Source organism: Bidens hawaiensis, unplaced genomic scaffold, assembly GCF_021521415.1.
Source record: "Bidens hawaiensis isolate Kalapana, Puna unplaced genomic scaffold, B.hawaiensis_p1.1 tig00005588_1, whole genome shotgun sequence".
In the NCBI taxonomy this organism is placed as follows: domain Eukaryota; kingdom Viridiplantae; phylum Streptophyta; class Magnoliopsida; order Asterales; family Asteraceae; genus Bidens; species Bidens hawaiensis.
The window spans coordinates 506,386-519,783 of record NW_027491362.1 but is presented as its reverse complement, the minus strand read 5'-3'; the positions used below and the strand labels follow the sequence as shown (position 1 = coordinate 519,783).

General features: G+C 32.0%; 1 protein-coding gene across 1 annotated transcript; it reads left to right on the top strand.

Moving 5' to 3' along the window:
- Positions 1–3,534: 3,534 nt before the first annotated feature.
- LOC143630232 (protein argonaute 4A-like) lies at positions 3,535–8,777 on the top strand. Its single transcript, XM_077099297.1, has 20 exons — positions 3,535–3,790; positions 4,404–4,609; positions 4,684–4,890; positions 4,992–5,128; positions 5,222–5,319; positions 5,410–5,507; positions 5,610–5,772; positions 5,855–5,971; positions 6,062–6,232; positions 6,321–6,434; positions 6,518–6,683; positions 6,755–6,867; positions 6,936–7,073; positions 7,171–7,301; positions 7,379–7,508; positions 7,594–7,705; positions 7,795–7,868; positions 7,953–8,047; positions 8,130–8,161; positions 8,527–8,777. Exons 1-20 carry the CDS (start codon positions 3,545–3,547, stop codon positions 8,712–8,714), a joined length of 2,736 nt encoding a protein of 911 aa, XP_076955412.1. The 5' UTR covers positions 3,535–3,544; the 3' UTR covers positions 8,715–8,777.
- Positions 8,778–13,398: the final 4,621 nt, after the last annotated feature.

Below are 13,398 nucleotides of genomic sequence, written 5' to 3'. Positions count from 1 at the left end.
TAAGGTCGGCGGGATCTTCAACTACTTTGGCATTTGGAAAGACCTATTGAGGTTTCACCAAAAATGGGGCTTGGTGTTGGATGTCGAAGCCGAAGCCGATGGTGGCCCGAGCAAAAAAAAGTCTAAAACATCGTCTTCGGTTGATCCAGACACGCCCCGTTCCGACGCTCGAAACTTCAACTTAAGCGATAATGACCCCGTGAATACTACCGACATGCCTCGGCTGGGGGTAGAAGAACCAAAGGCAAAGGAAAGGGGAAAGGGGTCGGTTCGTCATCGGCAACGGGTTCGAATCCCGAATTGGAAAGCCAATTCCAATTAATGAACTCTCGACTCCAAGATTTACACCAACTTGGAACCCAACGACTTCAAGTAAATTTGGACGTCGTCGACATACTTCGAAGGAATGAGATGGACAAAGACATCGAGATTTTATCAAACGAGCTATCCGAAGACGACCCCGATAGTCCAATCTCTAAAAGCCAATCGACGAGCGAAAATTTTAGAAAAATATAAGTGAGTTTTAGTTTTATTAGTATTATTTATGTTTTTTTATTTTAATTTGATGTATTTTTTTTAATTTAGTTTAATGTATTTTTTATTTGGAAGTTTAATGTAATTTTTAATTTTATGTTAATTTATTTTAATGATTTAGTATTTAAAAAAACAAATAAAATTAATAATGACTGGCTTCACGTGGCGCATAATCCCTGGTAGTGGAGAGTTATGACTACAGCCGGTTTTTGTACAAAACCATAACTCTGATTGAGCACCATGTGACGCATAACCCTTGGTAGTGAAGCTTTATGACTACACATGGTCAAATTGGATGAAGTGCCAGGAATTCTTACATGTTTAGATCATATTCAATGGGGTGATACGACAAATGTTTGTGAGGGGTTTTTCAAGATAAGAAGATGGGATGGAGGTGACGTGGAGGTGAGAGAAGATAGAGAGAGAAAGAAACAAGCGAAGTGCATACATTTAAAGAGAGTTATTAATGATGTTTGTGAGTAGTAGGGCATTAAATGAAAAGGATTGAGCCTGAACCCGGTCCTTTGAGGGATCCCTAAATCCTTAAGTTAAGTCCCAGGATACGGGCCCCTCTCCCCTTGAGGATTGGATTGACTTGGTTATTGCGGAACCAGCGTTCTCACTTAGAAATGAAATATAATGAATTGTTTCATGATGTGACAGGAACAAATGCAAGGATTTTAATTTGGCGTTGGTGTTGGTCTTATGACTTTATAATTTGAATCCGACATAAGCCTGAATATAACATATATATTCACGTGCTGATACAAACACAATATTACCTTTTACCCATGAAGATTCTTGGATTGCAAATTTATAAAATAAATAAATGTATATAAAACAATTACGTTTAAAGTATTAAATTGATGTATATTTCTCTTACAATTTTGTATAAAATACTTAATAAATTGCATTGTAAGTTTGTAACAAAGGGGCTAACCATAACCAGGCTAGCTGCCTTATATCAAAATGTATATTAGTATATACGAGTTCGACTTAAAGTTAATTCAAGCTCGTTTAGATTAAATATAAACTCATGAAGTCTTATTTTAAAGATTTGTTTTAGAAAATGTTTTATATTTTTACAACTTGTGTTTCTATTGTTATCACTTTATACTAGGGTATTTAAATGCAAATACATCCATTATAAATCAAATACAAATATTTATTTTTCACAAGTTTACATGTGAAATAATTCATAAAAATAGGTATCTCAAAGCCAAAGATGTAAGAAAAGCTGTCTTTCTATTAACAGAAACTAATTATTTTATTTCACTAGAGTCTCTATAGACATAAGTATTCATCATTATTATCTGGTCAAATATGAACTGACGTTTTAGTTTACTTGGAAAGATTACACGCTTCAATTTATTTGTACACTTCCTTACAATATTATAAGGACGAAAACACCCTCAAAACCAAAATGCAAGATTGAATCAACAGTATGGCTTCAAATGAGCCGAGTCACTCACAAGCTACTAAAGATTAACATATGAAAAAGCTCAATTGAGCCAAGTTTAAACGAGCATAAGCTCGAGCCTTAAATAAGCTCGTTTAAAATGAGACTGAGCTCGAGCTTCACTTATCAAACTCGAGCTGGCTCACGAGCCTAAGTGAGTCTATAATTTATATAAGACATTATTATCTGATATATATATATATATATATATATATATATGATGTTAAAAAAGTAACATAATAATTTATAATAAATATTATATAAAATTAATGCATAAAAAATAACTATTAAATAGTAGCTTGAAAAGCTACTTACAAGTCGAGCTTAAACTTTAGAAATAAAGATTGAAACAAGTCGAGTTCAAACTCAAGCTTTGTGTAAGTTAATCACACTAAACTCGAGCCATGGCTCGGGGCTCATTTACAGTTTTACACCCCTAACAGCTATCCATAACATAACAACAAGGGTTAAATAGTCAAAACACAATGAATAGAGAATCCTGGGGGCCAATACTAGCATCTGCAACCAAAAGTACCGCAGTACCAAATAATTCACTTCTTCTTATTCTTAACATCACATCTCTCTACTCCATTGTTTTTCTCACTAGAACATTGTTAAAGATCTAGGGTTTCATAAGTTCTTCATTTTTCACTCTTTTCATCTTCTCATTTTCTCAGATCGGTTAACTTCTTAGTCTCAGCTGGTACGTACGTAATTTCATGTATTTGTAGTAGTGAATATGTATGTTCTTCAATGTGTTCATAACTGTGTGTTTTTACACACACAAACACATATATATGACTGATACACACATGATACTTAAAACACTACAAACAAGAATTATAGAGTTTATGCTTTTAACAAAAAAAAAAACAGTAAAAAAAAGTTATAGGAAGATCTGTACGTACGAGCTAGACGGTCATTATTCATCTATTTATGTATATATATATGCATATGTATTTAGATCCTTGTAAACATGATTATAGCTTTAAGGTTTTCAAGAAGACCAGATCTTATAACTTTTGTAGTAAGCAGTTATTACAACTTTTGGTTTTCTAAAACTCAAAACACACACTACTTACAAGCATAATTATAGTAAGCATTTTATTACAACTTTTGGTTTTCTAAAACTCAAAACACACACTACTTACAAGCATAAATATAGTAAGCATTTTATTACAACTTTTGGTTTTCTAAAACTCAGATCTTACTAGATTTTATAACTTTTGTACAAGTTATTTGTTTGTGTTTATAGTAAGTTTACATCGTATTTTTTTTTTTTAATTTTTTTATGGTAAGTTTTCACATATACATCCTATTTTTATAGAATAAGTTTTTTTTTTTATATAGTTAATCATCTAGATGTGTTCTTATGTGGCCTTTTCTGGATCCATTGCTTAATTAATATAAGTTCTTTGTTTGTGTTTTGTAATTTTTTTGCATATTAATTTTGTTATGACTTTATTTTTTGGTTTTTGTTCACAACATAGTGTGTGTATATGCATATGCATATATATTTTAAGATTTGAGATTATCTTACAATTTTTGTATATGATTATTATGACTGTGGACAGAAAAACAAAAATGGAGCATTTAAACGAGAAAGCATCCAAGGAAGTACTTCCACCACCACCACCGTTGCCACTAGTGGTTCCACCGAAATATGTTTCTACGGGCTCAAACCGCAACCCGATGGCTAGACGAACGACTGGCACCAAAGGCCGTAGGATCGAGCTGGTCTCCAACCATTTTAATGTGAAACTGAACAACACCGCTGACCACTTCTATCAATACAGTGTATATATCTCTCTACTCCTATACTAACAACTATATACTGTTATTATGTTATGATTGGTTAAACTTATGTTACTTGAAAGCTTTAATAAATGTTAGAAAATACTAAAATTTATATGATGTTGGTTCAATTGTTGTTTGGCGGTTTGGCCAAGAATGGGGCCCAACCGTTAAAGGATATGTTAATAAGTTTCTTAATGACAAAGTTCGGGTTATTATGATTTCATGTTAGCTAAATTTGAGTTAATGTTATAAATAAACATGAGTTATATATGTGTTAAAGAGGTTCTTAAGTTATATTTTCTTTAAGAAAATATAACTGCGAGTTATTACGTGTAACAAACGTTTTTGACTTATATTTTCTATAAGTAATATAATTGGGAGTTATAAAAAATTTCGTGTTTTGTGTGCAATTTCGTTGTGCGTTTACCAATTCATTCTTGATATGAAACTTGTTGGTATAGAAAGCTCAAAGCTGGCCTGTATTGTTGAATATTGTGGAAATCCTAATAGCATGTTTCTCTTATATATTATCATTGGTATAAATAGAGTACATGAGCATATAAATATCACACCGAGAATATAATCTAACATGTTGGTATATATGATGATCTAGGTGGCATTATTCTATGAAGATGGAAATCCTGTGGAGGCCAAAGGTATTGGCAGGCGAGTACTTGACGCGGTTTACAGTTTCTACAACGCAGAAATGGGAAGTAAAGGATTCGCATATGATGGCGAAAGGACTCTGTTCACCGTGGGCCCGTTGCCCGGGACTCAGCTTGAGTTTCCTGTTGTGTTGGAGAATCTATCTTCAAACAGGTACACAATTTAATGTAATTTTTTTATTACTTTAAGAATCTTGTTGCTAATGTTTTGAGTGTTGTTTTGTATAGAACTGCACGCGGTGGCAGCCCAAGTGAAAAGGACACCAAGAGATCAAGGCGTCCGCCTCAATCCAAGTCGTATACTGTGAGGATCAGTTATGCTACCAAGATCCCGATCCAAGCCATTTTCAATGCGCTTCGTGGAAAAGAATCTGATCAGTTCCATGAAGCTGTCCGGGTTCTAGATGTGATGCTTAGACAGCATGCTGCAAAACAGTAAGCATATATACTTAAAAACTATTTTACAGTGTTCTATATTATTAATTATTAATTTGAATTATAATCATGCTCATATGCATGTTTTATTGTGTATGCAGAGGTTGTCTTCTTGTCAGGCAGTCTTTCTTTCACAATGATCCAAGAAACGCGATAAGCATTGGAGGCGGTGTTGTGGGATGCAGAGGCTTTCATTCCAGCTTTCGGGCCACTCAAGCCGGTTTGACTTTGAACATGGGTAGTTAACACTTGACACTCCGTATAATTTATCTTATTTTTTTTTCAAAATGTTGTATATTAATGTTGATAACAATTAATAATGTATTTGCAGATGTCTCAACAACCATGATACTCAAGCCTGGGAAGGTTGTCGATTTTCTTTTAGAAAATCAAAACGTTAAATACATAAGGGAGATAGACTGGGTCAAGGTACTAGTCTGTTCTGTTCTGTTTGATATCTTTTTTTTTTATAATATTTATTAGATTGAACATTTGCTCATATGTTTATAAAAATAACAGGCGAGAAGGATGTTAAGGAATCTTCGTGTCAAGACGTTTCCCTCTAACATCGAGTATAAAATCATCGGGTTGAGTGAGAAGCGTTGCAGACAACAGACGTAAGTCCTAGCATTAATATTACTATTGTTGTTGTTATTGTTGTTTGTTATTATTCTACATGAACAAAATTAATATTATGTACAAAATAATTGTTTTTGTAGGTTTTTCATGAAGCAAAGGAATGCTGATAGTCCTAGTGAACCCATAGAGATCACGGTCTCTGACTACTACGCCGAGTACCGTAATCATCAGCTCACAGTATCTCATGATTATCCATGTCTAGATGTCGGGAAACCAAAACGTCCCGTTTACATACCACTTGAGGTAACAAATATTCACATTTCAAGTTAATATTAACTTTATTGTTAACATTAATTATTGATGTTTCTGCATTGGTTATATGCAGCTCTGCGAACTGATCTCTCTGCAACGCTACACAAAGGCGTTATCAAATCTGCAAAGAGCTAAACTTGTCGAGCAATCCAGACAGAAGCCGCAAGATAGGATGAACTCTTTAAAACATGTAAGCTAACTAAACTTGTTTAATTAATAATAATAATATATGATTATATTCAAATAATTCACATAATGTGTGCATATTTTGTTGTTTTAGGAGATGAAGAGAACCAATTATGGTGCTGATCCTTTGATCAACTCAACCGGCATCACAATCGACAACTCCTTCATCCAACTCGAGGGCCGAGTATTGGAACCTCCAAAACTCAAGTTTGGAAATGGTGTGGACATGTTTCCACGTGATGGCCGATGGAACTTCAACAACAAAGTAAGTAATATCTTAAACTTAGTTTATAGTTTTTAAATGATTAAAAAGTTCAAATTTTGTTAATAAGAGGTTCATATATTGAATGCAGACACTTGTTGAGCCGAAACAGGTCAAGCATTGGGCGATCGTGAACTTTTCTACACGCTGCGACACCGATAGCCTACGCAGAGACCTCGTCCGGTGCTGTAAAGTCAAAGGGATGGTGAGTTGACTTTTCTTATTTACTTTGTGAGTAAAAATAAAATAAAAATGATACATATGAAAGTATTCTTTGCATACTTGCAGTATCTTGATGCACCACATTCTGTAATCCAAGAGAATCTACAGTCTAGCCGCAATCCCGCTCATGTTCGTGTTGAATTGATGTTTGAAGCTATCAAAGGAGCTTTTTCGAGCATACCTCGGTTTCTGTTGTGCATCTTGCCCGAGAAAAAGAACTCCGACATATATGGTTTAATTCCGCTCTATTTTTGTTAAATTGTTATTATTATGAAGCTGTTTAATTTATAATAACATTGTTAGGTCCATGGAAGCGAAAGTGTTTGGTTGAAAACGGGATTGTCACGCAGTGCATGGCTCCCGGTAGAATCAATGACCAGTATCTCACTAACTTGCTTCTGAAGATAAATGCAAAGGTCTTCATTTCAAATTAGTATAATTTTCAGAAATCAAATGTTTATAAATTTTTTTATATAAATTTCAGATGGGAGGTTTAAACTCGCTGCTGTCAGTTGAGTGCTTGCAATCTATACCGATAGTTTCCAAGATTCCCACCATTATATTTGGAATGGATGTGTTACATGGACAGCCGGGTCGTTCTGATCTTCCTTCTGTTGCTGCGGTACATTTTCATTCCTAGATTATTAAATCCATTAAATTATTAAAATCCAAATGTATAAAACAATAACTCTTGTTTTTGGGAATGTACTAATGTGCAGGTTGTCAGCTCAAGAAAATGGCCATTGATATCTCAGTATCGGGCTTCTGTCCGTGCTCAGGCTCTACGAAATGAGATGATTGATGCCTTGTTTAAACCGGTATCACCAAAGGAAGACGAAGGAATGATAAGGTTTTGATTTAATTATTCATATATATGGAAAAAAAATTGAATAAGCATTTTGAAAACTAAAACTGTTGTGATTTCAGGGAGCTGTTACTGGACTTCTATCAAAGCACTCCACAGCTAAAGCCGGAGCATATTATTATTTTCAGGGATGGAGTTAGCGAGTCACAGTTTGATCAAGTGTTGAACATAGAATTCGAGCAGATCGTGCAGGTTTGAAAAAATAAATTTCAAGATTTTATATGTTAACTTGGTAACTAAAGTTTAATTAAAATCTTTTAATTATTGTGTGATGTAGGCGTGCAAGTTCTTGGACGATAAATGGAGTCCAAAGTTTCTGGTGATTGTGGCACAAAAAACTCACCACACCAGGTTTTTTCAACCGAGGTCTGATGCCAATGTTCCACCAGGTTAGTTATCCGAAGCTTGAACATGTTAATGTTATGATCTAGATAAATGAACACTAATTATTTTTCACTTTTTTTGTTAATTATTACAGGAACAATCATTGATACTAAAGTCTGCCATCCCAAGAACAATGATTTCTACCTTTGTGCTCAAAACGGACCGATTGTGAGTATTAAACTATTAATTGTCTATCTAACTTTTATACACGTATTAATGTTTGAGAATGAAAAACAATACATTGGTGTTTAGGGGACTACACGGCCGACGCATTATCATGTTCTTCTTGATCAAATTGGGTTCAGTGCTGATAATTTGCAAGAGCTTGTGCATTCGCTATCTTATGTGTAAGTTAAATGAAAAACATTCACCAAGTAAACTTGTTAATAATTAGTGACTGATTTGTGAGGGTTATGGATTATGATGCAGGTACCAAAGGAGCACAACTGCGATATCTGTAGGTGAGTAAATAAATAAACAAACTGAACTCTTTTTGCTAGGTCTGTAAATGAACCGAACGTTCACTGAGCAGTTCATGAACCGTTTAGCTGGATGTTCGTTCATTTATGTTCACTTATGTTTGTTTACGTTTGTTCATATATGTCCGTTTATATTTTAAACGAACAGACATAAACGAACACGAACATGTTCATTTCGTAAACGAACAAACATGAACACAAATATTTGTCCGTGTAAAGTTAAATGAACGAACTGGAACATGTCCTTGTTCTTTTACAGGCCTATATATATGCATATGGTTTGGTACTTTGGTTAGTTAAACCTTAAAAAAATAAACTGATAAATAAACCTCTTTGTATATGTGCAGTTGCTCCAATCTGCTATGCACACCTGGCAGCGGTGCAGATGGGGCAGTTTGTGAAGTTCGATGACGTGTCAGACACGACGTCTAGCCACAGTGGTGGTGGCGGTGGCGCCAGCAGTAGCGGTGGCGGTGGTATTACTCAAATTCCAAAGCTGCATGACAATGTATGCACTTCTATGTTTTTTTGTTGAACTTACACCAGGGTAAGTTTATTAACAGACAGTGGCTGATTTAAGGAGTAAGTGGATTGTCTTAATACTTGTTGGTTTGCAAATAATCTCAAGTAAATAACACTAAATAGATGGTTGATCAAGATCGAGTCTCGGGGCCGATTACAAACACCCTTTTGCTAACGTTGGATGTTAAAAAACAATATGCAACTAGATAGGTAGCGTCTAGCATAACATTATACGGAGTAATACTTTTTAGTTTGCACAAGTATACTGAATATACATGTTCACGTATCTAACTTTAAAAGTAATACGGAAATAGGCTTTACCGAATCTTAAAAATATCAGGTCGTTACTTGTGTCACTCACTTATAATTAATGGTATAATATCCTTATTTTGACAAAATTCGTTTCAATAGATTATAACTATTTAATCCTTTGTAAGATTTAATATATTATAGCTAGTGATATTCTTGTCATTGTTTTATAAAATAAAACTAATACGAAGTTTATTATATTTAATGTTGTGGATATTACACAATTATAAGTAGGAAGATATATGTAAAAGCTCTATACAGTTCGAATAAATTTGAAAATTTGTGCGAATTGATATTTTTTAGTAGAATGCTCAACGTATATCAGTAGATTCAGACTTTTACTTAGCTTCATCATGAATTCCTAATGCAAGTTGAAGTTCATAGATTAACATGTTAAAGTGTCATTATGAGTCTATTCAATCACAATGTTGTATGTCATTAAAAAATGTTAGTAAATCATAATGTTGTGTGTTTTCAATTTGAAGTTTTTAAACACTAACATTAGGTGATTTAATGGAGTCACATATTATGTGACCCATAATAGGAATGTTAATGATGATCATTAAGTGTATTTTGTGTTCTTGTGGTTACGAAAGTTGAACTTAGAAATTTGGAATCAGGTTCAGTTAATTAACTAAAGTTAAAAAAAAATAGCCATAATAGTTGAAATAAAGTAGAAAATGCCTCAAAAGTTGTTTAAGTGGTGTAACTACGCCCACTACCATACCGTATGCTTGATGTTATATGTCAGTCATACGTCAACTTTGTTGAAAACAGACACCGTACCGTAAGCTTGGATGGTGTGTGGTATTTTGATATCAATTTGTTTTAACTTGTTTTGGGGCTTGAGTTTAATTGCTTATGCTTAAATTGTAAAGTCACTTATAATGGCTACTCTTTTTCCTTTTTATTTACATATACTCTCAAGTAAAACATCTTAAGTAGATGATTGATGAAGATTGAGCCTTGTGGGGAATAACAAACACTCTTTTTGTAATGTTAGTTGATAAAATTTAAAAACAAAATGTAAGTAAATAGATTTGGTTTAGTATGACATAATACTACTTTGAATGTGTATAAATATTTTGTAAAAGGGTATATGTTCAACATTCTAAATTCTAAAGCTGAAAATCATATTCGGATATAGGATCTATTTTCTCAACAATAGACTTTATTAAGTCTTTAATATACGGTTCTTATATTATTAGGGTCAAGTTCTTATATAAAAGTATATCACATCCTTATTCTGACCAAGTTTATTTTAACAAATTATAAGTACTATCTAATCCTTTGTAAGCTTTAATAAAGTATCACAAATAATATTCGTCTCATGATTTTGTTAAAAATAAGAAACTAATTCAATATATTATATTATTAGTTGCTTTTAAGTTTCACAAGTTAATATTATAATTATATTAATAAACACATCTAAATTCAGCATTCAATAAAAGTTTCCCCTAACTTAAGCCAATGCCAAAAATATAAAAAAATAAAAAATAAAATAAATTCAAAGTTTATTATATTAATAGTTTGTTTTAAGTATAAAAGCAAATTGAAAATGAAATAATCTCAACTTTTGTGTATTAGCCGATAATAATCTCAACTTTAAAAATTACTAGTAGTGGTCCCAACTTTCAACTATTTTTGTCTCAACGGACATCCGTTAAAAACATTTAACGCCGTTAAGTTTTTTCCGAGTTTCAAACGATGTTTTAGGGCTTTTGATCAGAAGAACGATACGATTCGACTGACGTAAAATTTATCTCGAAACGGTGATTCAAATGACTTGATTTTTGTTAATTGGAAATTCAAACACCCGAATTGAAACATTATTTCGTCGCTTGGATCACCCTTTCGGGAGAAGTTTTACATCAGTCGACTGGTATCGTTCTTTCGATCAAAAGCCCTAAAACATCGGTTTGAAACTCGAAAAAAAAACTTAACGACGTTAAATGTTTATAACAAAGCTCCATAGAGACAAAAATAGTTAAAAGTTGGGACCGTTAATAGTGGTTTTTAAAGTTAGAAATATTATTGGCACAATAGTGAACCATTAACCGTATATGCGTGTTTAACACCAAAATAACTTGTTGTAGTCTATTGTGACTATGTACAACGGACCACTAACACATTTCTAGACTTATCAAGACCCCACAACGAACTATAGATTGTATATGTGTATTCAACACCAAGATGAATTGTTATGGACTTTGTATAACAAAACCGATGGAATAAGACGTGAGAAAGCTCATTGGTGGTCAATTTGTAGCACACGCTCAACAATTTTGGTGGTGACAATCCAGTTAATTAAAAACATTTTATCAAAGGACTTGTAGGAGACTGATACCAACGTATATATTACAGACATTCAACCTCAAGACTCACATGGTCAAAAGCTTTAGTGTCATAGTAAATATTGATATAAATTTAAGAGTAGCTTTAGAAGGTGTGTAAAGTCAATTCTTTTAAGACAATTTACAACTTATTAAAGCCATCAAAATAAAATAAAAGAACAATCTTTAAATATGAAATAAGTATCAATATATTTTGTTAATGTTGAACCCATTGAAACACTTGCTAGAAAATATATGATTACAAAATGCTTCCAAATTTAACTTCAAATTCTAAAGTGTTAAAATAATAATTTATAATGGATTAAAGTATCCTAAATCTAGATTAATGTAGACTGTAGAGATGTTTATTTTTTTACCTTTGAGTAGATCAAGTGGCTTTTCTTTGAGGTGGTACAATTCTGGATGTGATTATAGCTTAGAATTTAAGCACGCTCATTTATAACCTTTTATGTTAAATCTGTCAATACCAACCTAGCTACATATAAAGTTAGATTAGTAGTTAGGAAACTTTCATAATTATTTTAATAGATCATCTAATTCTATTCTCGTTTTATAGAATGTACTTTGTATAATCTATATCTATATAATATATATAAACGAAGACATAAAAATCCTACGTGTCGCGATGTGGTCGCTCCCCTCGTTTTTGGAGCCACCAGATTTGCTTGATTTTTAAATGAAGACTTCTCATGCATTTGACCCGAATTCATTGGTATGGGTCTTACCAAACCCAGATTTTCCTTAAACGGGTTATAACATCTCATTAAATTAAAAATTATTCTCACCAAATTATTGATGTAAAAATCATATAAAATAGGATATAATAAAAGTTAATATCTTATTTATTTTAAAAAAGATATATATATATATATATATATATTATTTTAATTAAAAAAAACAAATTTGATAGTAAAAAAAATAAACGGGTCTTGAATCTCATCAAACCATAAGTATATTATTAACTTTCATAAATATTATTTATAATTAAAAAACCAATTTTATAGTAAAAAGAATAAACAAGTCTTGGATCTCATAAAAACCATATATCTTTTAAACCGGGTTATAACATCTCATTTATTTGTGAAAGAATTTGACCATAAATATATTATTAACTTTCACATAATAAAAAAATATAAATTCAAAAAATAAATAAATATTAGAACAAATAATATAAAACAACCCCCATAAATATATATAAACGAAAACATAAAAATCTTACGTGTCGCGATGTGGTCGCTCCCCCTTTTTTTGGAGTCAACAGATTTGCTTGATTCTTAAATGGAGGCTTCTCATGCATTTGACCCGAATTCATGGGTATGAGTCTTACTAAACCCAGATATTCCTTAAATGAGTTATAACATTTTATTATATTTTAAAAATTATTCCCACCAAATTATTGATGTAAAAATCCTATAAAATAGGATATACTAAAAATTAATATCTTATTTATTTTAAAAAAGACATGTATATTATTTAAATTAAAAAACCAATTTTATAGTAAAAAAAATAAACGGGTCTTGGGTCCCATCAAACCATAGGTATATTATTAACTTTCATAAATATTATATATAATTAAAAAAACCAATTTTATAGTAAAAAAAATAAACGAGCCTTGGATCTCATCAAAACTTTTAAACCGGGTTATAACATCTCATTTATTTGTAAAACAATTTGTTATCAAACCATAAGTATATTATTAACTTTCATACAATAAAAAAATATAAATTCAAAAAATAAATAAATTAGAACAAACAATATAAAACAACCCCCGTAATACGGGAAATAAAAACTAATGTTATTATATGTGTCATTTCATCTCTTTTAGTAGTTGTTTCTATTCTAGTTTCATAGGATGTCGATAATCAATGTTTTTAAAATTTCAAATTAATCCCACTCAATGTAACTTAATTTTTTTTAGTTAATCATCTATCTTGACAATAAATCTTATTCTCCAAAAATAAAAATGAAATTAAAAGACACAATTCACATCTAGTGTTTGGTATGAAGAAATGGAAGGTGGAATGAAATAGATCA